This window comes from Salvia splendens, chromosome 3 (genome assembly GCF_004379255.2).
Source record: "Salvia splendens isolate huo1 chromosome 3, SspV2, whole genome shotgun sequence".
Taxonomy (NCBI): Eukaryota; Viridiplantae; Streptophyta; class Magnoliopsida; order Lamiales; family Lamiaceae; genus Salvia; species Salvia splendens.
Window position 1 is genome coordinate 2,348,686 of NC_056034.1, and position 22,243 is coordinate 2,370,928.

General features: G+C 36.5%; 4 protein-coding genes across 4 annotated transcripts; all 4 read left to right on the forward strand.

Moving 5' to 3' along the window:
* Positions 1-7,462: 7,462 nt before the first annotated feature.
* Positions 7,463-9,593, forward strand: LOC121793414 (small nuclear ribonucleoprotein SmD3b-like). Its single transcript, XM_042191422.1, has 5 exons — positions 7,463-7,789; positions 8,883-8,935; positions 9,012-9,078; positions 9,158-9,214; positions 9,313-9,593. The coding sequence occupies exons 1-5, from the start codon at positions 7,631-7,633 to the stop codon at positions 9,373-9,375; spliced, it is 399 nt and encodes a 132-aa protein (XP_042047356.1). The 5' UTR covers positions 7,463-7,630; the 3' UTR covers positions 9,376-9,593.
* Positions 9,594-11,293: 1,700 nt separating this feature from the next.
* On the forward strand, positions 11,294-12,322 carry LOC121795523 (transcription factor bHLH35-like). Its single transcript, XM_042194067.1, has 2 exons — positions 11,294-11,500; positions 11,981-12,322. The coding sequence occupies exons 1-2, from the start codon at positions 11,294-11,296 to the stop codon at positions 12,320-12,322; spliced, it is 549 nt and encodes a 182-aa protein (XP_042050001.1).
* Positions 12,323-15,815: 3,493 nt separating this feature from the next.
* Positions 15,816-17,552, forward strand: LOC121793703 (zinc finger protein WIP2-like). Its single transcript, XM_042191745.1, has 2 exons — positions 15,816-16,318; positions 16,902-17,552. The coding sequence occupies exons 1-2, from the start codon at positions 15,836-15,838 to the stop codon at positions 17,340-17,342; spliced, it is 924 nt and encodes a 307-aa protein (XP_042047679.1). The 5' UTR covers positions 15,816-15,835; the 3' UTR covers positions 17,343-17,552.
* Positions 17,553-19,447: 1,895 nt separating this feature from the next.
* Positions 19,448-21,864, forward strand: LOC121795525 (protein FAR1-RELATED SEQUENCE 5-like). The gene is made up of 4 exons (XM_042194069.1): positions 19,448-20,121; positions 20,365-21,202; positions 21,290-21,386; positions 21,461-21,864. The coding sequence occupies exons 1-4, from the start codon at positions 19,448-19,450 to the stop codon at positions 21,862-21,864; spliced, it is 2,013 nt and encodes a 670-aa protein (XP_042050003.1).
* Positions 21,865-22,243: the final 379 nt, after the last annotated feature.

The following is a 22,243-nucleotide window of genomic DNA, read 5'->3' on the forward strand; positions in this document are numbered from 1 at the left end:
TCGCACTTGTTTTGTAAAAATCATAATAAATAGTTAAAGTGGAAGAAAAGTAAATTAAAAGAGAGAATAATATGGAAGATATTGTCTTCTACATTATTCTTTTTCTTAACTTTAACTATTTATAATGATTTTTATTAAAACACGTGTGAAAAACAAAATGAGGCATCTTAAATGGGACATAGGGGTACTTATGATATACATAGAGCAAAACTGTAACTTAGATATCATAATTAATTTAATCATCTTATCTTATTTTTGATGACCACATTTGATATGTTACATTGTTATATTATGTTTTTTTGGATGGATTAGGACTTTACAAATTTTGATACTAGTATTGCTTTTGTCATTTCATTTGAAGATGACTAACATTTCATGACATGTGTGTTCAAAATGTATAAATTTTTGGTGCAAGACCATCAGATATTTTGGATTTTTGTATATTGAAGTTTGGCATTTTATTCAAAAAAGAGTTGTTTATAAAATTTTGTTGAATAGAGTATGGATTTTGTACATGAGAAAATGTATTTATATATTTTTAAAAAATGTAAATTTTAAGTTTTTAAAGAATGAAAGTATAATTTGCAAATTATGAAGATCGAAATATAAATCATAAATATTTGTAGTTAGAAAATATAAATTATATATGGAAAATTGTAATCATAAATATTTATAGGCTCCATTTAATGTATATTCAACTATAGTAAGTTAGTGTAGTCTTAGAGGTCATCTTGTGTCACCTTCTAGTGACACAAAATTAGTTTTTCCATTGACAAATTTTATGTGAAGTGATAGAATCTCTATCTTTACATATAATTTCTTCTTATTATTAGTTTATTAATATTTACAGGAGTATTAATCTTTAATATCACGTGTTACTTTCAATGATGTTAGCAATCCATAAAACTCTAAAAAAATTCTAAAAACATAAATTTTATGATAACTTTCTCAAATTAAATTATTTTTTCACATACTATATACTCTAATTAACACGAGATTTTATACAATTTCGTTTTATAAGTTGAATGGAAAAAGAATAAAGTAGAAATAATGATGTTTTCATTTTAGAATATGTGTCCACTAGAATGCGACGTCCAAAAACGGAGAATATGCCACTTAGAGTGAGATGGTGGAGTATCATAAAAGGAATTTTACTATGATTTTAACAAAATCTTAATTGCAACAAAGAAATTTGCAAAAAAAAAATTGGATATATCTATAACAACCTGTAGTATAATGTTTTTCATTGCATTGCTATGATGACTAAAGTCAATGTATAACGTCCTAAGAGCATCAGCAGTGGCGCGAAATTCCCAAAAACATCTCCTGCCACGTCATACGGACTTCCCACTGCACTGCCACGTTATAAGGAATTCCCACTGCACAGTGACAGACATCCACAAGGACATCCCGAAGGACTTCCCACAATTAAAATAATTCACAAATTCACAAATTAAACAATTTCCGGAAGTCAGAAATTTACAGAATTAAATAGTCGACACGAATACGGAGAAAATGCAACCACTTTATTTTAAAAAAACATACCACTTTATTTTAAAAAAACAGACTTCATTATAAAAAAATACATAATTACTAAAAAAATGACATTATTAAAATAAAAACCGGCTTCTCACTCCTCGAATTCCCTGTCGCCGTCCCCGCCGCCGTCACCGTCCAACATGTCTCCGAACCCCAAATCGCGCAGCATACTGTTGATGAGGGGTTTAAGCGACCGCTTGTAATGGGGGTCGGTCGATTGGCGGCATTCAACCATTGCACGTAACAAGGTTTCATGTGTCGCGATGCGGGCGAATGAGGGGTTCTCGAGATCGTTTTGAGCGGGTGCTGACGATTGGGCCCGGCGGATCCGCTGGTGCTTCCCCTCGCCATCCGCGCCGCGGACTTTTGCCCAACCGGGTGACGACAGTGGGCCGACGATGTGGGTGTCGGGAACTCTGCCTCGGGGGGAGAGTTCCGCAGAACCGGCACTGCTACTGTACTCTACGGAGTCACTGATCTTCGGCCGCTTCGGCCAGCCAGATTCAACACCCGCGGTGAACTTGGCCGAAGACTGCACCACAAGATACACCGCCCAATATTTGAATTCCCCGAAGCCCAACTGAGTGTCGGGGAACTGCTGATGAGACAGGAGCTTCACATCCTCGGCAGACATGCCGCTGGTTGCCGAGCGGAGGTTGTTTGTGTAAATGCCGGCAAATCAGCCGAGCTGCCTCTTCAGCCGATCACACTGTTTCCGGCATTGCTCTTCTTTGTGAGGCTTCCCCCTGGCGGTTTGAACTGGAGTTAGCTTTGGCTAATGCGCCACCACATCCGGTCGATGTGTTGGTTCGCCCCGACATAAGGATCCTCCACTACACTGATCCACGCCTTCGCCAGTGCTACGCACTCGTCCATGATCCAGACGGTCCTCCTGTTCCCGCTGGATCCCTCCCCCACCTCAGCGGCCCCCTCCTCACCACCGTACATCGGGACGCCCCGTCCCCTGCCCCTCATTCGCCTTGTCCTCCCACTCCTCACTGTCGCCGGTGGTGCGTCGGTGGGAGAATCCCGGATCGGAGAAAGCCCCAACTCCTCGAGCGAGAACGTGTCATTTCCAGTGAACTGAGTCTCGAGAGGAGAACTCGTCGGGTTGTCCGTCGACAGTAAATCCATATAGGGTCGATAGACGTTGTCCACCGGCGATTTGGGGACCCTCTGCCTACTCCCCCAGGCAGCGACATGCGATCCCTGCATCATCCCGGTCATCATCATCCCCGGCATTTGGGGCATCATTCCGGGCATCATTTCCGACATTCCGGGCATCATCCCCGACATTCCGGCACTCGCCCCGGGCATCTGGGGTATCATCCCATACCACTACGGGTATGTTGTAGTACCCGGGCATCATTCCCGATGGCATTTGAGATTGGGGCATCATCCCCGGCATTCCGGCACTCCCCGGCATTCCGGCACTCCCGCTGACGGAAAAATAAGGCGCCGGTGACTCGCTAGTGGCGGGGGAATCGCTATCGTGGTGCTCCATTGTTCTTCGAAAGAAAGGTATTTTTAGAGAGAGATATACTCGTTAATACAAGTGGTGCGAATGAAATGAAGTTCAACGGGGCGTATTTATAGAAATTTTAAAAAAACATTTAATGCAATAAACGAGAATTCCGCGCGGACGTCCGTGGGAGTCAACGCAATGACGGACGTCTGCGCGGCGTCGCGACGGAATTCCGCGTAAACACCGCGGAACTGCGGTGTCCTCGGCGGAATTCCGTATATGTGCCTACCATGCACAATGGCGGACGTCCGCCGCGGAATTCCGGTACGCCGGTCGGAATTTCGCCGGGACGGGCGCCATTGCTGACGCTCAACTATAACGCGTATAATGCCAAAAAAATGTAATGTTTGAATTTGTTTTTAAAAATTGCAAGCAGTTGTGGTTTATTGTAAATGAACTAAGTGCAATGTTATAAGTAAATAAAAATTTATTCTCAGCTATCTAGAAAAAGTACACATATTTAAATAGGTATTTCATTCATCCCACCGTAAGCAATTTGTATTCTTTTTACAGACATCTTATCAAAAAGTGAGCTATTTTTTTTTTTACAAAATATAATATTATCCTAATTTATTCTTTCTCCACTTCTCTAATTAGTTTATTATCTTGTCAACTTTATTCTCTATCCACATACTCTGTAAACATCATTTCTCTCTGTAAACATCATTTCTTAAATATTATATCCAAAATAAACGTTTTGTTTATGTAGGGACGTATACATACTCTGTAAACATCATTTCTTAAATTTTATATCCAAAATAAACGTTTTGTTTATGTAGGGACGCATGGAGTATTAGTTATTGAAACCAATATAACCGTCACACATATGAATGCACAATGTATGTTATAATTAAAATATACTCCTCCCATCCCTGAAAAGTATGAATTATTTCCTTATTAGTACGCTCCTAAAAAGTATGATCTTTCTAATTTCGAAATAGTTAAACAATACCTTACTCCTTACACATCTTTTTATTTACAACTTATATCACTACACTATACAACTAATGATGTGGAGCTCACTCTCCACTAACGCTACTCACCGCATCTATCTCTTACTTTACCACTTTTTACCATTTCTTATTTCATCTCTTAACTAATAAATAACACATCTAATAATCCATCTCATCCCTTAACTTTTCATGGGTCCCATTATTTTATTTCTTTTTTATTTTATTTTTTCCAACAAATTTAATTTCAATTAAACAATATACTGTATTTAACTTATTAAAAGGATATTTATATCTAAAATAAAACTAAACAATTGAAATGTTAAAATTACAATTTATTGAAAGCAATAAAATACTACTCCCTCCGTCCCAAGCTACTCGCACTTATTTCCTTTTTGGGCGTCCCAAGTTACTTGCACTCTTTCCATTTTTAGTAAAAATTTTCACCTACAGCCGTCATTTTTGACTTTCCTATACACTCATTCCTTAATCTCCGTGCCGAAAAGGAAAGGAGCGAGTAGCCCGGGACGGAGGGAGTACATAATTTTCGTGGAATCGCCTATGTGTTGCCAAATCTCATCCAAATATGTTTGATTAGATGTATGGGATGATTTGGAGGATTAAAAAAATTAACAAAGAGAAAAAAATGGTAATAAACAGTATATCAATATTTTTTTGATTTTTTTCAAAATTTTCCAATTCTTAAAAAAAATAAAAATTCCAATGGTAAAAAAGACACCCACTCACGAGGGCGATTAGGCGGCACTGCCCTCTCCATAGCGCGCCACGTGTGCCGGGTGCTAAGTCTCCCCATATAATTTTCCGCGCCGGCGGCTCGTCCCGCTGCGAGTAGGATCTCGCCACAGAGACCACGCGGGGACACACTTTTTTTATATTTTTTAAATATTAAGGTCAAAACTAATTGGCCACTTGCGCATAAATAAATATAGTCATATTTATGATGATTGACTTAGTTGTATGAACTACAGGTAGTGATAAAAATATAAAATCTTTTCGCAGTCTTTTAAATTTTATTTTAACCCCAAACTATTTTCGCAGTCTTTTAAAATCTATTTTAAACCCAAGTCAACCATTAAACCAACCACTAATTATTCTTTTAAACTTTATTTTAACCCCGAGTCAACCATTAAACCAACAACTAATTATTCCAATTCAAATATCTTCATTCATTATTTTCGTTAATTACGTAGGAGTAGTACATTTCCTAATTTTCTTTATCGAACTCTAAGATATTAAAAACTTAGCAACAAAATGGAAACTTAATTTGTTTACTCTTGTAGCATCACTTGCTTATTATCTTCTCAAATATCTTTATTCTTGTATTATGTATTCTACCACATTATATACTCGTAGTGAGCTAAATCAATATTCGTAACACATTGAATAAACCAAAAATTACAATTTTTATGAAATACTAATATCTATTAGGGCTTTTATCTATTTAACTAATGGATAAATACTTTCAGTTAAGAATTGATAGTAGTATACTTAGAGCATCTCTAAGAAGGAAATGTAAATGGAAGAGGTATATCATCTACTTATACTTTAAAAAAAATGAAATATACACTTTCAAAAAATAACATCCAAAAAATAACACATCAGTTTCAATCAATGGAGAATTTTGTGATCAACATTATTAGAAGCTAGCAGCAGCAATAAGTTTAGCTACAACAATACTTATTTGGAAATTAAAAGACAAAAACAACCAAAACCAAAAGCTAGAGTTTAGCTAATTTATCATTAACATAGAGCAAGGACAATAACCTATGGCAATATTATTATCATACTTTCCTGTCTCATTCAAGATGTCCATATTTTCTTTTTAGTTTGTCACATTAGAGATATCCACTTTCTATATTTGAAAACAAATCATTGTCCCCTCTGTCCTCATTAAAATATTTAACTAACTTTTTCTCCTGCTTACTCCACCTAACTCCTCCTAAAATCTTATATCATTCAAGATGTGAACATCTTAAGTAGACGGAGAGAGTATAAGTTAAGAAGCGACATCATAACTCTTAAATCTGAATGAAATTATCTTTACAATGACCATGCAATTTCGTTTTTATGAATATATGCAAGATATTATTAGAATTCTCATTGCGTTATTTTAACTTGATATATGTTTTATAAAAAATATTTAAATCAAGAAAACAATGCGAAAAGTTAAAAATTAAAATATTTTTTGAGATATGGTGATTATTAATAATTAAGTGATTTCAATAAATTAAAGAATAACCACAACCGAATTTGTGTATAATGACTGAAATACTATACATTTTAGTTAATTATTTAAGAATGACATGTGTCAGAATTAAAACTGTGTGAAATTCGAAGTTAGACATTAAAATTTTATTTAAATATTTGTTTTCATTTTAGTAGTACTACTATCATACTTCTGCAAAGACAATTAATGTTGAAATCACGAATTTAAAATTGGTTCAAATTTATCCCCTAACTTCCAAAATTCGAATAAAAACCACAAACTTCCATTTTTTTCCCGAATATTTTTCAAGATCTCATAGTTTTGAAATCGCTCGACTTCGAATACCTAAAACTCGAATTAAAGAGAAATTTCAGAATATGAGTTTAAATTTGCTGACCTTTCGAGATAAGGGATTCAATTCGCTTACCTTTTGAAATATGGGTCCAAGACATGCAAATTTTTCAGAATAAGGGTTTTACACCTTTTTATATTTATTCTCTTCATTTTTCTTATTATTTACCTTTCAATAATTATAGATTTACTAAACTATCCTTTAACTCATCTCTCAAAAATTTCATTTTACCTCCCTCCAAATTATTTGCGCTCCACTCTTAAAAGTCAATCTTCTCTCTCAAATTCTCACGAGAGAATGATGATTCACTACACATAATTAAGAAGCATGAATTCCTATCAATATCCAGTAAATGGTCATAAAATATATTGACTTTAAGCTGCATTAACATTAACATTAGAGTCATATGGTATTTCATCACATTGTCAATACTATGTAACATTGTAAACTGATTTTTAAGTTGATTGAGAAAAGAAAGGGCTGTGATGGAATATAAAATACAACTTGTTCACATTAAGCAATACCATTTGGAATTTGAACAATCTATTCATTTCTTCATTTAGACCAGTGAACTTGATTAATCCGGGCTAGTTTCCAGAAAATCTAGTAGCGCATAGAGATAAAATGAAATTTTTGAGAGATGGGTTAAAGGATAGTTTAGTAAATCTATAATTATTGGAAGGGAAATAATAAGAAAAATGAAGAGAATAAATATAAGGTGTAAAACCCTTATTCCGAAAAATTCACATGTCTTGGACCCATATTTCGAAAGGTACGCGAATTGAATCTCTTATCTCGAAAGGTCAGCGAATTTAAACTCACATTCCGAAATTTCTCCGAATTAAATATGCAATAGATAAGAGCGCAAATTCACAAACAACAGGGGTGTGCCTGGAATTATCATAAATCTACCCGCCAGCTATCCTCCCCGATCTCTGCACCTCGCTTGCCCTAATTTGAGCGTAAAGAAATTCAAATTCATAAGGCCGATTTTCCTTTCTCCGCGTGGTTGTGCGTGTTAGAAAGCATAACGGAGAATGAGTCGGAGCTTAGGAATTCCGGTGAAGCTACTGCACGAGGCGTCGGGGCATGTGGTGACGGTGGAGCTGAAGAGCGGCGAGCTCTATCGAGGAAGCATGATTGAGTGCGAGGATAACTGGAATTGCCAGCTCGAAAACATTACCTACACTGCTAAGGTAACACTTATGAGCTCTCTGTGTTTTACCGCATTAGTGAACTTGTTGCTCGATCAGTTTATTTTTTCTGTTTTTTTTTTAAATTTCTGGAGGCTATAGCTCGTTGGTAATTGATATGATTGTTGTTATGTTGTGCCTTCTCAAACCTTAGAGAGTGTGCTAAACCCCGATGGAGATTATATAAGTGGAGGTGGTAACTGTTTTCCTTCCTTCGTTTGCATTTGATTTTGTAGGAGCGGATAAATATATCTTGATCTTAAAACCTTGTTGATGGAGCTTGGAAACTTCAGTTGTTATATTTGGTTGGTTTGTCTTCTAAAAGTCTGTTACAGTGTGTTTCTATTGCTAGATTTCAGTGTTAAGTTTGCCATTGTTTGGTACTTTGGTCACTTGGTGAGTGGCAGTTTACTCTTGTAACTCTAGGCGTATGTTAAAACTTCGCGATACGATTTTCAGTGTAGATGCAATTTTGATGCAATCTTAATTCTTAGGTGAATGTGAAAGCTTGCAATGCTATGTTTTTCCTGTTTTGCCACAATGAATGTTGTTATTTGTTCGATTTTCTTATATTAGTTGCAGTTTATACGTACTACTAAAGCCCTGGTCTATCTAATGATGTACACTGTCGTTTCTGTTTGAGTTGATTGTTTTTCTTTATACTCACTTTACCTGGAGACTCTTTTGGTTTCATATTTGGTGTTTGGTCACCTGGGGAAAACCTACGAAGATTTCCTGAATCTCTTAGCTTTTATGAGTTTAATTTTGCTGGAAAAGGAAAGAAAATTTTGTAACTATATTGGGGGAATTGGGGGGGGGGGGGGGGAATTGGGGGGGGGGGGGGGGAGGGGGAGGGGGAGGATTCTTACACTAGTCTCAAAACTTGGTGCAGCATGCAGTGAAGTACACTATCTTCTGTCTTTATAAGAAAAAAAGCAGATAATTATTACCAGAAAAAAAGACTGAAATATTTGTATCTAGCATTTGAAAGATTGAGGATGCGGTATGCTGTTTGAATTCCATCACCAAATTTGATGGCTAAAGTCATCCTCGCATGTATTATTAATATTTTTTGTATCTCGACTACCTTTTACAGGATGGGAAGGTCTCACTACTAGAGCATGTTTTCATCAGAGGCAGCAAAGTCAGGTATATGTCTATCTTGGAAGTGTTCGCTTGCGTCAATTTGCGTGGTGATTACTAATCCTCAATCTCTATCTGCCAGGTTCATGGTAATTCCGGATATGCTTAAGAACGCTCCGATGTTTAAACGCTTGGAAGCTAGGATCAAGGTACACTATCGACCCGACATGTTTATTCTGGTGTCTCCCTGTCTAAATATTTACTGATCCATTCTATTTCCACCTACAGGGTAAGGGCTCAGCTCTTGGAGTTGGACGTGGCCGTGCAGTAGCTATGCGAGCTAGAGTAAGTTACTTCTTGTTGTCGAATGACACGCTCTGAGAACTATGCTTGATGTATGACTTAAAATTTCATATGGTTGACTTGCGAATTCTTTTTATCAGGCCCAGGCTGCTGGTCGTGGAGCTCCCCCTGGTAGAGGTGCTGCTCCACCTGCGCGGAGGTGATCATGCGTGGTAATTAGCATAACAGTGGCTCTATTACTATTGGTCATACGATGCTTGATCTCAGTTTCTCTGCTTCCCTGCTTAGTAGTATTGTAGACTGGGATGATTGATATATGCTGGGGGTGGCTGTTTTCCCAACGGCTGTAATTGCTGCTATTGCTCATGTTTTGTGTAGATCGTAGATGCAATCATGCCTTACTATGGAGCTTATGTCTATCTTTCTGCCCTCCCTCTCTCAAGAGTTTTATCACATTGGGTCCTAAAGAATGTGTTTCTGAAGGTAATAGTATGAAAAACTCGTTGAGTCTATAAAAAATCCTAAGCTAACCCGAGGATTCTCCGAGTAAGAACCCTCGGTTGATCACGGATTTCATGAATTGGATAATATGACTAAAAAAAAAAGAAAGATTTTTCTTTCTTCAAACGGGTTGCATTTTTTTTGCCGCCGGATACGAGGTCAAATATTCAGTATGAATCATAGTTCAAATATTTATTAATCTTATCTGTCTTTAAAACTCTATCCATCTCTATCTCTCTTCAAATCGTTGCTAAATGATCCGTTATCTCGTCGACGACATCTATTTGAAGTGGCTCACCCCCGAGAACACTATTTTTGGTCCCAATAGGCCAAAAAAGTTCATTTCGCCCTTAGAATGCACAAAAACCAACGAGCATTCAATGTCCTACAAACGCTAATAATTTTGGATGTTAATCGGGCTAACACGTTTGAGTTGTCAAGCTATCAGGCTGCGACTTGGGTTATCATTTTTAGTTATAAATTGTCAACCTTAACCCCATTGTGTTTGGGGCTAATCCATTGAGACAATCGAATTTAAAAAATTATCAGAGTATGAATTTTTAACTAATATACTTATGTTGATAATATTATATTTATAATAATTAAACTAGTAGAGTATGTATGACGTTGTGATGAGAATACATTTTTTTTCTAAATAATTATATACTTATTATTTTTTACTTTTACATATAATTTTTTATAAGCATAAAATTAAAATATAAAAAAATCTACTGTGTTAAAATATATTTTAATGTGCATTGGAAAAAATATGTTACTAATTTTAAAATTTTGAAAAAACAATGAAAGTTGAAAGCTAAATAATAATTTTTTATTTGCATATTTGTTATAAAGTTCTAAATTACTATAAATTAAATTATATTTTATTTTATGGAGGAGTTTTTATATAGTAAATCTACAAAGTATGAGATTGAAATGAATGATTTGACTGAAGCTTCACAAATTGTCGATGTTGAAGAACAATTTTATTCACATGTTTTGGATTTATATTCATATATACTTTGACCCATGTATCTTCAAATTTCATACTACATACATGTGTATTTATTTTAAACATGTCATTAAATATAAAATAAATAAAATTTAATTTTCATAGTTAAGATTGAATTTTATAATCCGTTAAAATTTTGGGTCCCATAACCCATACTTGCAGGCTGAACATAAATGAATCAAGACTAGTGAAGTGGCTCCATTTTACTCGGTACACATTTGGAATTTCATATCATCCTCAACATCTTGAATTCCTCTGTAATTAGGTTGCGTGGCGGCATGTGATTGGCTCACAAGCACATAACAGATAATCATATCCGTCAACAATAATTGGTGGCCTTTTTGACAATGCTGATAACTTGAAGTCTCGCTCGCACCAAGCCTGAATCCGAGTGGTTCTTCATGGCCTCCATCACCAGACTATTCGCGGCCACCGAAGACCTCGAATATCTGGCTGGTCGGGCCCCAGCAGCTCAGCCTCTGCGGCTCCGAGAGGGCCAAAGAAGCTGAGCTACATGGAGTCAGAAAACCCTCGCTCTCGTACCAACTTGTAACGGCGTTGTCGAATTAGGCTCCTCTGATTTGATCAAGGAGAACTGGTTGCTTATCTACATGGTTGCCAACTCTTTCAATCCTCAGATTCAATCCGGGTCGTCCGAGAAAGAACGGACAACTCCGGAGGCAGAAAGCCGGAAGGAGAAGGTTCCGGTGAATCATCAGGTGGCGGAGAGGAAGCGCAGGGAGAAGCTGAACCAGCGATTCTACGCTCTGAGAAGCGTGGTCCCCAACGTGTCGAAGATGGACAAGGCCTCGCTGCTGGTTGACAAGAATATTATCGATTTGAATAGAATAAAACAATATTTAGCTTAATATAACTAACCGTATCACAATATCAAAAACATGAAAATCATCCTAGACAATGATGCCAAAAAAATGATACACTATTTATTAAGTTATAATTTTATTGCAAGAGGAGAATACAACTACTCCATAATATAACAATGCAATGATCACTAAAAGCTCATATCCACAACCTATTTATACTATCTAGATGACACATTCATTTTCAAGTCATTCCATATATATATATATATATATATATATATAATATGACACTATTCACATTATTTTACATCAATTTTCAACTCACTAGTACCCTTTCCCAAGTCAAAGCTGATGTTCCGATCATTGGGCTTTAGGCCCATTATTCAGCAACCAATGTATCGGCCCAATAAAGAAAACTTGCGAATACGATGGCCCAAAGAGGAGAGTGTATCGTATAGTCTTATACCCTTGTAGGTAGGGTTTTGGCAGCAAGAGAGGGAAACGGAGCGCGACGAACATTTTCCAGCGATTCCACCACAAGCAGCAGCCATGGCGAGCACGAAAGTTCAACGTATTATGACCCAACCAATTAACCTGATCTTCAGGTATCTTCAGAGCAAGGCGCGCATTCAGATTTGGCTGTTTGAGCAGAAGGATCTGAGGATCGAAGGCCGAATTATCGGGTTCGACGAGTACATGAATTTGGTGCTGGATGAAGCTGAGGAGGTCAACATCAAGAAGAACAGCAGGAAGCATCTCGGGAGGATTTTGTTGAAAGGGGATAACATCACGCTGATGATGAATACTGGCAAGTGATGCTCAACTTCCAGGTACTGAGTGTAAATGATTTTGGTTTGTTTTTTGATTTATTTGCTTTTATTTATTCTGGTTTGCCCTTTTGTTGTGTTTCGACGCGGAATTGTTAGGGTTTATGATACTTTCACGTGGTCTGTTTGGTACTGTTATAAGTGTTTGATGAAATGTCCCAATTGGGAATTGCAGTTACATGGTTATTGAACTGTACTTGAGTAATGGTTGTTTGTTAGAATGGCTTATTTATGGTATACCTCATAGTTGGCATGGTGCGTGCGAACTGTTTGTTGTGGTAAATTTGTTTTGGAGAACTGGAAACAGGGTTGTTTTGAGCATGTAGCACACAAATAACATTAGTTTTAGAATTGCCTGCACTAGAATTTAGATATGGGCGTGTAATTATAGCTAGTTTGTGTAGGATGATATTGTGTTGGATTGGGGTGAGTTGTTTCTAAACAATGATTAGAGAGGTAGTCATGTCTTTGTGTTAATACTACTAAGCAACCTGTCCTAAGACATGATCATTTTTAATCACTTAATCGTTAGCTAATACGAGTTTTTTTTGCCACTAAGTCATTCTTCCATGCTTTTAAGGTCTTACTAAGTTTGAGCTGTTAATTATGCCATTTTCTTTTCCAACACACTTGGCTGATTAATCCTTAACATGGTTGTTGGTTATTGTGATGATATGACATAGGTTCTCACTCTCTTGAATTTTTGCAGGTTAAAAGACTAACGAAGGGGCTGGGTTCTTGCAGTTCTTTCAGAATGACTTCGTCTGGATTTGTCTCGTTAGGGTGTCTGTTTGCTTATCCTGGATTTCACCCCACCTCGTGCATTATTTCTCTCGCTATCCTACTTACCTGTATGCTACTGTGTTTCTGTACCAAGATTTGCTAGTATTTGAAGTTGGATATCCTGTAAAGAATAGAATTTGCTTGAATCTGGCTATTGAAGAATCGAAAGTATTCATTCACATATCTGACCCTTGTCCAGTCTAATTTGTTGTTTTTTCTCATAATATCCTTACCTTATTGAGATGATTCTTCATGTTATGCTCGTTGATGCTAACAGTATGCTGCCAATTTTATTGGAGCCATATGGTCATAATATGACTTGATAGTTGATATGTAAAGTTGCTACTAACCTCAGATAGCAATTATGTTCAGTTTTCCTAGAGAATGTGAGACTGTTTGGTGGCCCTTGACCAGACTCCCTTGAATTTAGAATCACACTCTGCTGCTTATAGCAAATAGTGTGAATGATTATATCAGGATAAGCATGGAATGTTTGTTTTTTTACTGCTATGCTACTTATTTGTTGCGAATGTTTTCTTCACTGTCCAAACATATCACACTACCAAAACTTATTCAATCCCTACATCTTCTCTTTTAGAGTCTTTCATCACATGGCATGTTCTGTCCATCAATAATGTGTTTCTTACCGAAGTCTTTATTTCTTGAACGTGTACTGTCGATTATCCTAATCCCTAGGAAAGCCGTCTTTATTCTTGCAATCATGCTAATTTCGTCTACCTCGAACTGTTTCATACTCTTGCTTTGTGAAATTTACAATTTTAGGAACTGTTTCTTAAGGGTCTGGTTACCCTTAGGTTTTCTTACCAGGTTACTTGCTAGAAATAAGAGTGTTTATCTGATTTGCAGTTTATACATGATTTTTTCGTAATGTTGCAAATTTAACCCCCTCCCTTTTATTTTTCCAGTCCTAGTTTAGAATAGAACGACGTTATGCCTAGTTTTGAGGTGGTGTTATAATTTTATTTTGAGTAATCAAGCCTTGTATACCTCGATTGTTCCTAATTAAGGCTCACTTTTTATTACTACTACGTTTTGATAAATAAGATGCTACTAACTTTTTATAGAATGGTAAAAATAAATTAGGCAATATTGAAAGTTTACAGAATGGTAAAAATAAATTAGACAATGATATGATGCAACTCTTGGTTCCATGTTTTCTCCATAAAATTTATGATAGATATGGATTGATCGTTCTCGTTATAAACCATATAATACGTAATTGATATTGAGCCAAAATTTATTGGTTAATGGAGTGGAGATAATAGTAACTTTAGATCAATGAATCAATGGAAAGTCTATGATTAAAGAGAGGGTAGATAGCATTTATTCATGAGGTTGTTGGAAAGATTATCCTAATTAACTTTATTTATTTTCATGGTAAATTGCTTTTTGTTTGACGTTACCCTTAGAAAATGACCATTTTCCATGGCTAGGATATGCAGGAAACGTCAGGACTCGATATTTTAAGTATTCCCTCACACCAGAATAATTGTATTCATTCTTACACTCTTGCAGATTTTTTTAATATACTTTGTACATGCACAAATTTACACGTAATTTTATTCCTCCTTAGTAGTATATAAGTTTATCAGTCGCTTATTTAAGAGTTCAATTTGAAAATAAATAATATAATATGGTTTTTTGTTGAATTATTTGAGGTGTTCATTTGTAAGGGCAGAAATGCTATTTTTAAAGAGTGACAAAATTATTACAAATTAAAGACTATGTACGAAAAGAAAAACCTTTGACAAAGACTTATACTAGTTTGAATACAGACAAGTCAAATTTAAGAGGATATATTAAAAGCATCGTAAATGCTTGATTGAATTGAAATGTAATGTTACTATGTGTACTTATTATTACGATAAAAAAAAATCATTACAGATGTATAGTGTGTATTAAATCGGACCTAAAAAATGAATGATGCATGGAAATTGCTGACAGCAGAATTTACCCTATAGTTCAGCAGACAATATGGGAAATGTTTGTAAAGACTTTCTTTTTTGGTTCTTACAAACGTATTATCTACAGTCAATGTTCACATTAATGAATAATACAAAATATAATATCTAGGTTAAAGAGAAATCAACTTATATCCATTGTAGTTGCCCAACAATTTGAATAGGTTTTGCAGACTTTTTAAATTAAACCAAGTTGCATGGACTCATATAGTATAGTATACTTCTATCACAAAACATAGTACTATAATATATTCTATTTACTGCTATAGAAATGCATTATTTTTTTTTACCAATTATGATTATATTTATAATATCTTTGTTTTACTAAATTTTTTAAAGATATTATTATAGTGTTAACTTTTGTTTCTCAAAAGGATGATAGTTGTATGATTTATCCATTTCTTAATATATATGATGAATTGTAAAATTTTGTTGTGATCAAGTCAGTCTTTTGGAATGATGCAACACTAATAATACAAAATGGGGATACATAAAAAAGGAAATCCAATGATTTTCCCCAGTTATGGGGTAGTAATAAAAAAGGTGCATCCTCAATACTCTTTTCTTAAATTTGATTCTTTAAATCTAATCATGTCCCAAACATCAACTTTAAATTGTGTGTGTGTATCATTACATTATATACATACATACATATATATATACATATCTCTTCTCTCTCTCTCTCTATAAAGGCAAGGTCCTCCAGCCCACCATTTTCCTCTCCCACCTTTTTCACAATGACTGATCCCCACTCAAATCTCTATGCTCAATGGCTCTTCAAATACAGCCATTTCTCCACCTCCAATCCTCCCCACCACCACTCCTTCCTCCACAGCTACGCCGCCGCCAATAACGAAACCCCTCCCCCCTCCCCTCCCCTCCGCGAGGCCCTCCCTCTCCTCTCCAGATATGAGGAGCAGCAGCAGCAAGAGCCCTCCTGCTCCGGCATGGATCTCGACAAGATCACCAAACCCATCCCAATTGATGATGATAATGGTGTCACCGTCGCCCTACACATAGGCTTGCCAAACCCTAGCGCAGCTGATCTCGCCTCCATCTTGGTCTCCGCCGACAAGGAGGAGGAACCCCCCGCCACCGCCATCACCAGTCTCAACAAAGGCCAGTATTGGATCCCCACTCCCTCGCAAATTCTCATTGGCCCAACCCAGTTTTCATGCCCGGTTTGCTGCAAGACCTTCAACAGATACAACAACATGCAGGTTTTTGATTTTACCATTCATTTCTCTTTTTTCTTTCATCAATTTCTTTATAGTTTTCACCTTTTTCGAATTTCTTCATTTCTAGTAGGAGTGTAAAAACTTTTTTTTTAAAAATACTACTAATAATCTGTATATGTGAATATGTGATATATTGGGGTTTATTTAAAAGAGATTGGAAATTGAATTATATTGCATGGGTTAAGGTAGTAGTAGAAGTTAGAAGAAAATAGAGTTTGTGATGTGTGATGGTGATCAGACTTCATTTATGTGATTGAACTACTCAGGCAATGTTCCTTATGCTTTTTGCTAATTACCCCTTTGAAATCTGTGCTCTGGTAAATTGGTAACTGTGTTGAACTGAAACTTCAACAGTTTCTAGGGATTCAGATTTGATCTCTCCCTCCCTCCCTCCCTCCTTCCACACAGTCACACTCACTCAACTCTGTGAATCTCAATCCCATACCTAAACTTTGATACTACTCCTACTATCATCTCAATAGTCTTCTTAATTACTTTGGGAATTGTTGCTACTACTACTTTTTCAACATTTTATTTATATTAAAATTGATACCACTAATTACAGATGCACATGTGGGGCCACGGGTCTCAATACCGGCGAGGGCCGGAGTCGCTGCGGGGGACGCAGCCGACGGGGATGCTGCGTCTCCCGTGCTACTGCTGCGCCCCCGGGTGCCGCAACAACATCGACCACCCGAGGGCGAAGCCGCTAAAGGATTTCCGAACCCTCCAAACGCACTACAAGAGGAAGCACGGGATAAAGCCCTTCATGTGCAGGAAATGCGGAAAGGCCTTCGCCGTCAGAGGCGATTGGCGCACTCACGAGAAGAACTGCGGCAAGCTCTGGTACTGCATTTGCGGCTCTGATTTCAAGCACAAGAGGTCCCTCAAGGACCACATCAAGGCCTTTGGCAACGGCCACGGCGCCTACGGCCTCGACGGCTTCGAGGAGGAAGACGATCCCGCCTCTGAGCTTGAGCAAGATGATGACTCCTCAAGGAATTAAGCTCTAATTTTTTCCTAGGGTTTTTTTTTTTTTTTTAATTTTTGGTTTTGGATATGTCTGGAACTCTAATTATTTTTAAGATGGGTTTACACCAGCTAAGCTTATGTAATGATGTAAATCGTTGTTTTCTTTTTCACTAGCTAGCTAATGTATCTCAAAGAGAACCTTAATTTGGAATTGGATTATCATGCTAGTGTTTGATTAGTCCTAGAATATCTACCATGATAATTAAGTGACAATTAATTATGATAATATTTTGATTGCACACACATCTGGCTAAGTTTAGAAACAGTGGACATGGGAAACATAGCCCCATAAAGTGCGGGAAAGTATATGCATTAATTGCGGTCTAGGAAATTTGATCAGTAAGTTGTTTCAAGATACAAAAAAATCAGTAGAATTTAGGTTTTTATATTTTCAAGAATTTGTCACTACTCACTAGCTAGATCAAGAAAAATTGTTCTTATATATATGAGTCAAGCTTTGATCGGATATATACTAGCTAGTGGTTGAATCTTTGCTGTTTTAGGGTTGAGGATATGTTTATTTTATCATGAGAATCATGATCAGATAGTCATGGGGTTTCATTTCAATTCAAAAAGAGAAAGAGAGAGAGAGAGAGAGAGTGTGTGTCTGATGATGATGAGGTGTTTCCAGGTGTTATGTCTTTCAGTTATTCTGTTTGAGAGTCTTCACTAATCCAAAAAGAATCAAGGAAAGATGAAGAGAGAGATTATATATATGCCCTAGAAAAATGGCCATAATGTGGATAGGCTTTTCATTCTGCAAAACACACACCAGCTTTTGGGGTGCATATGAATATGATGCCCTTTTGATTTGGCTAGTGGGAGATATAGGTCTGGTCATGGATGGAACATATACCATTTCAGATTCACTGCCTTTAAAAATAATGCAAACCAAATGATTAGCCAACTCTCTCTAGGTTTCTCTCTCTCTTTGTGGAGAAAGAGAGAGAGAGTCATGATTTAAATGTTGATGAATTTGATCAATAAGAGAGTGTTTGAGATGTGGATAGAAAGATTTAATGTACTACTACTAATGTTTAAAGTTTAGATGGAGTTAGACTGAGAAAGATAAGATGGAACAAGAAAACATATATACTTTGGGAAAAGTATATCAATCAATCAGTGTACATGAAATTGGTTTTTCATAGTTACCCTAGCTAATTTGATAAAAGAAAAGCATAAATTTGTTTTGCAGTATACTAGTATAAAATAAAAGAGGGGCCATATACTGTTATATAGGTTCTTGTTCAAATACTAACTATTTAGTGAAATAACTAATACCATCTTAATGGCCTTTTGATATGGGTGATCTCATGGCCTTAAATTGATACAAACTAATAATTACTAAATATTCAAAATTAAGAAAAAATCAGACAAGGATAATTATGTAAATCTATATAATTGACTGTTACTAAATCACATGATTGTCTCTTCCTTTCCATTTTAATTATGATACACGATCTGTCTCCATTAATTCACTAATATTAGATGTCTACCTACAAATACAACTCATATTCCTACACAGAAATTTCATCACATTCATCTCTCTTCTCGTGTATTCATCTCTCTTCTCGTGTCTTCCCCCAGGAACTCCAACTTCACGGTAATCGTATGCTATCTCTTATAATGTTCTTCATTGTCTTGAACCATGATTCTTTATTGTGTATTTATTTTCGTCATCATATTCTTCCTACCTTCATATATTTTTGCGTTCTATGCAATTATCTATTGTTTCACATCGGAAGTTGACGTTCTATTCAAGCGCGTGGTTGTTTGTCGGTGAGTTTTCTCACTGCTAGAAAATTGCTTATTTTTTCTAGTTTGGCAGATTCTAGCTGATTTTTTCTCACTATAAAAATGAAAATGGACAGATTCATTCATCTTTTCCTTAATTTCATATAGTTTTATGTACACTGATGGTTGGCCAGATTCTAGGTTGATATATTTGTTTCCGTATGATGACTTTTTTTTTATCTGTGTTGATATATTGTTAGTCTTTTACGTTGCTTTCTTGATACATTGATATTTGTCCTTAATCGTATATAGTACTCATGTTTTTAAATTTACTGTCAGGCAGTTATGGTCATACCCGAATGCAAAGATGGTTTGAAGCCTGTTGTTGGCATGGTCTTTAAATCAATTGAAGATGCACGTTCGTTCTATGCTGAATATGCTCGAGATGCAGGTTTTGAGACTCGGAAATTCAGTCACAAAGCATCGGGGGATGTTGTTACGTGGCTGTATATGGTGTGCAGTAGGGAGGGTATAAAGAGGACACGAGAATTTGATGCAGTTAATGCTCGACAAGGTTTTGCAAACAGACGTAGACGTGGATCAAAGAGATGTGGATGCAATGCAAAGTTAACGTTCAAGTTTGTCTCCGAAGGTGGGGTTGCTTGGTATGTTGTTCACTACTTTATTGAGGAGCACAACCACTCTATGGTGGAGGATCAACATAAGCGCTACATGAAATCGAATCGTCGACTAGATCAACTACATTCGAAATTCATTGACGATTGTATGAAAGCCAACATTGGTCCCACAATGACATTTAATCTATTAAGAGAGGTGTTGGGCGGATATGATTCGGTTGGTTGCACCGTAACGGACATCAGGAATTGTGTTCGTGACATGAAAGAACATCTGAAAGAGGTTGATGCTCAATTGATTCTGAATAAAATGAGTAAGAAGAAAGAATCATGCCCAGGCTTTCACTATGTGTTCGAGGTAGACTCCAATAACAAATTGACAAGGTTATTTTGGTGCGATGCTGTGTCAAGAAAAAATTACCATATGTTTGGCGATGTGGTTGCGTTCGATACTACGTACTCGACTAACAGGTCGACCCCACCCTCACATTTTGTTTATGTTATGCACATATGTCACTACTCCATTTTATTCCTTGATTTTGCATATATGCACTACTGCATTTATAATTATAATACCGTTCGCATTGACTTTACTTCAATTGTACTGATTTCATTTTGAACATGAAGGTACTGTATGATATTTGGTCCTTTCACGGGTAAAGACAATCATGGTTGCCCTGTAACCTTTGCGGCTGGATTTTTATCCAATGAGAGTAACGAATCATTTTCATGGTTATTCAAGCAGCTTGTTGAATGCATGGGTGCAGCCCCTAAAATGATAATTACAGATCAGGATCGGGGCATGAGACTTGCTATTGAACTAGTGTTGCCAGATACAAGACACCGGTGGTGCATGTGGCACATTATGCTCAAACTTGCGGATAAAGTACCTAAACAACTTCATGCGGATGAGTCTTTTAAGAAAGATTTGAATGCTTGTGTTTGGTCTGAATTGTTGGAACCTGCTGAATTTGAGGAATCGTGGAATAATGTAATCACACAATATGGTTTGGAAAATGTGCCATGGTTCAAGACAATGTTTGAAGATAGAACATTTTGGGTTCCTGCGTACTTTAGAGATTTTCCAATGGCCTCTTTATTGAAGACAACATCAATATCTGAAGCAGAGAATAGCTTCTTCAAAAGGTACTCAAAACCTCAATTCTATTTTGCTGAATTCGTTATGCAGTACGATAAAGCGTTAGATGCTCAAAGGAATAAGTCAGAGAGACTCGATTATTTCGATTCCACAATTGTTCCAATACTTGCAACAGAATTACCATTCGAGGAACATGCGACTACAATTTATACCGACAAAATGTTTAAAGATGTTCAGGCTGAAATTGTTGAGGCTTATCATAGCTGTAACATGGTTGATATGTCAGTTCAGTCAAGCAACAAAGTTTACAGAGTATCAGATGGTAGTCGCAATACCTTTAACGTCAACCATGAAGTTGGAGCTGAGGTGTATAGTTGTGAATGCAAGTTGTACTCAAGGCTTGGTATTTTATGTAGTCACATATTTTTTGTTTTCAAAAATACTAATGTGCAGCAAATTCCTGAGCAATATTTTGGATCACGATGGCTGAAGAGGCCCTTACTAAAGGCCGTACATGGTTTTCCAAGACACGAGTTTGAAATGACTGGAGGTACTTTGTTTTTTATCTGTGATGTCCTGATATGTTTACTAAACTGTATTGACACTTTTCAATGGTATTAACAGCTCCAGAAGTTGACGCTAAACGAAATGCAATCACCAAGATGCACAAAACATATTACCGTTTAGCTCAAAAGGCAGAGTCCCACATCAATGATGTCAATGCACTCATAACTGGAATGGAGAGGCTTGGTCTTGAACTGTTTGGTGATGAATGGTTAGAAGTGCCTTCTTTGGATAAGGGAAAGAGGATTGAAAATGTGTTTGGTGATCCAATACCGGATGCTATCAATGTTCACCCACCTGATACTGTGCATACCAAGGGTTCTGGAAGCCGGAAGGTGTCAAGGAAAGAAGCGGCTATCAGGCAAATGCATAAACCTCTGCGACGTTGCAAGAAATGCCGTGAACTAGTGAGGCATGATTCAAGAAACTGTGGCAAAGAGAAAGAGAAAAACAAAAACAAGTGACAATGTTAAGGATTTTTATTTCAATTTTTCCTTGATTTTGTTGCCCCATTTTTCTATTCGGCTCGTCTTTTTTATACAGTTCATTGGATATTTTTTTAGTTTATTGCTTCTTTGGATTCTTCAACAAGTACTCATATTGTTTGTTTGGTTGCCTCTATTTTCAATTATATAGTTTAACTGCTATTTGGTCAATTGCGTTGTTCAATATACAGTTCAATGCAAAAATGTGCAAATATCTAAACTCTTTTTTGACTCGTATGCTGCATCAATGTTGTTCAATGCAAATATCAATCCAACCCAGTTCAAATTTCAAAGCAAAAATGTGCAAATATCTAACTGCTATTTTGTGTTGTCTATACGTCAACATTGTTCAGTATAA

Coding starts and splice junctions, on each gene's coding strand:
- LOC121793414 (XM_042191422.1), top strand. CDS start 7,631: ATGAGTCGGAGCTTAGGAATTCCGGTGAAGCTACTGCACGAGGCGTCG. Junction 8,936..9,011: donor ATCAGAGGCAGCAAAGTCAG/GTATATGTCTAT, acceptor TCTATCTGCCAG/GTTCATGGTAATTCCGGATA. Junction 9,215..9,312: donor CAGTAGCTATGCGAGCTAGA/GTAAGTTACTTC, acceptor TCTTTTTATCAG/GCCCAGGCTGCTGGTCGTGG.
- LOC121795523 (XM_042194067.1), top strand. CDS start 11,294: ATGGTTGCCAACTCTTTCAATCCTCAGATTCAATCCGGGTCGTCCGAG. Junction 11,501..11,980: donor TGGACAAGGCCTCGCTGCTG/GTTGACAAGAAT, acceptor ATACCCTTGTAG/GTAGGGTTTTGGCAGCAAGA.
- LOC121793703 (XM_042191745.1), top strand. CDS start 15,836: ATGACTGATCCCCACTCAAATCTCTATGCTCAATGGCTCTTCAAATAC. Junction 16,319..16,901: donor ACAGATACAACAACATGCAG/GTTTTTGATTTT, acceptor CACTAATTACAG/ATGCACATGTGGGGCCACGG.
- LOC121795525 (XM_042194069.1), top strand. CDS start 19,448: ATGGTCATACCCGAATGCAAAGATGGTTTGAAGCCTGTTGTTGGCATG. Junction 21,203..21,289: donor ACCATGAAGTTGGAGCTGAG/GTGTATAGTTGT, acceptor ACTAATGTGCAG/CAAATTCCTGAGCAATATTT. Junction 21,387..21,460: donor CGAGTTTGAAATGACTGGAG/GTACTTTGTTTT, acceptor TGGTATTAACAG/CTCCAGAAGTTGACGCTAAA.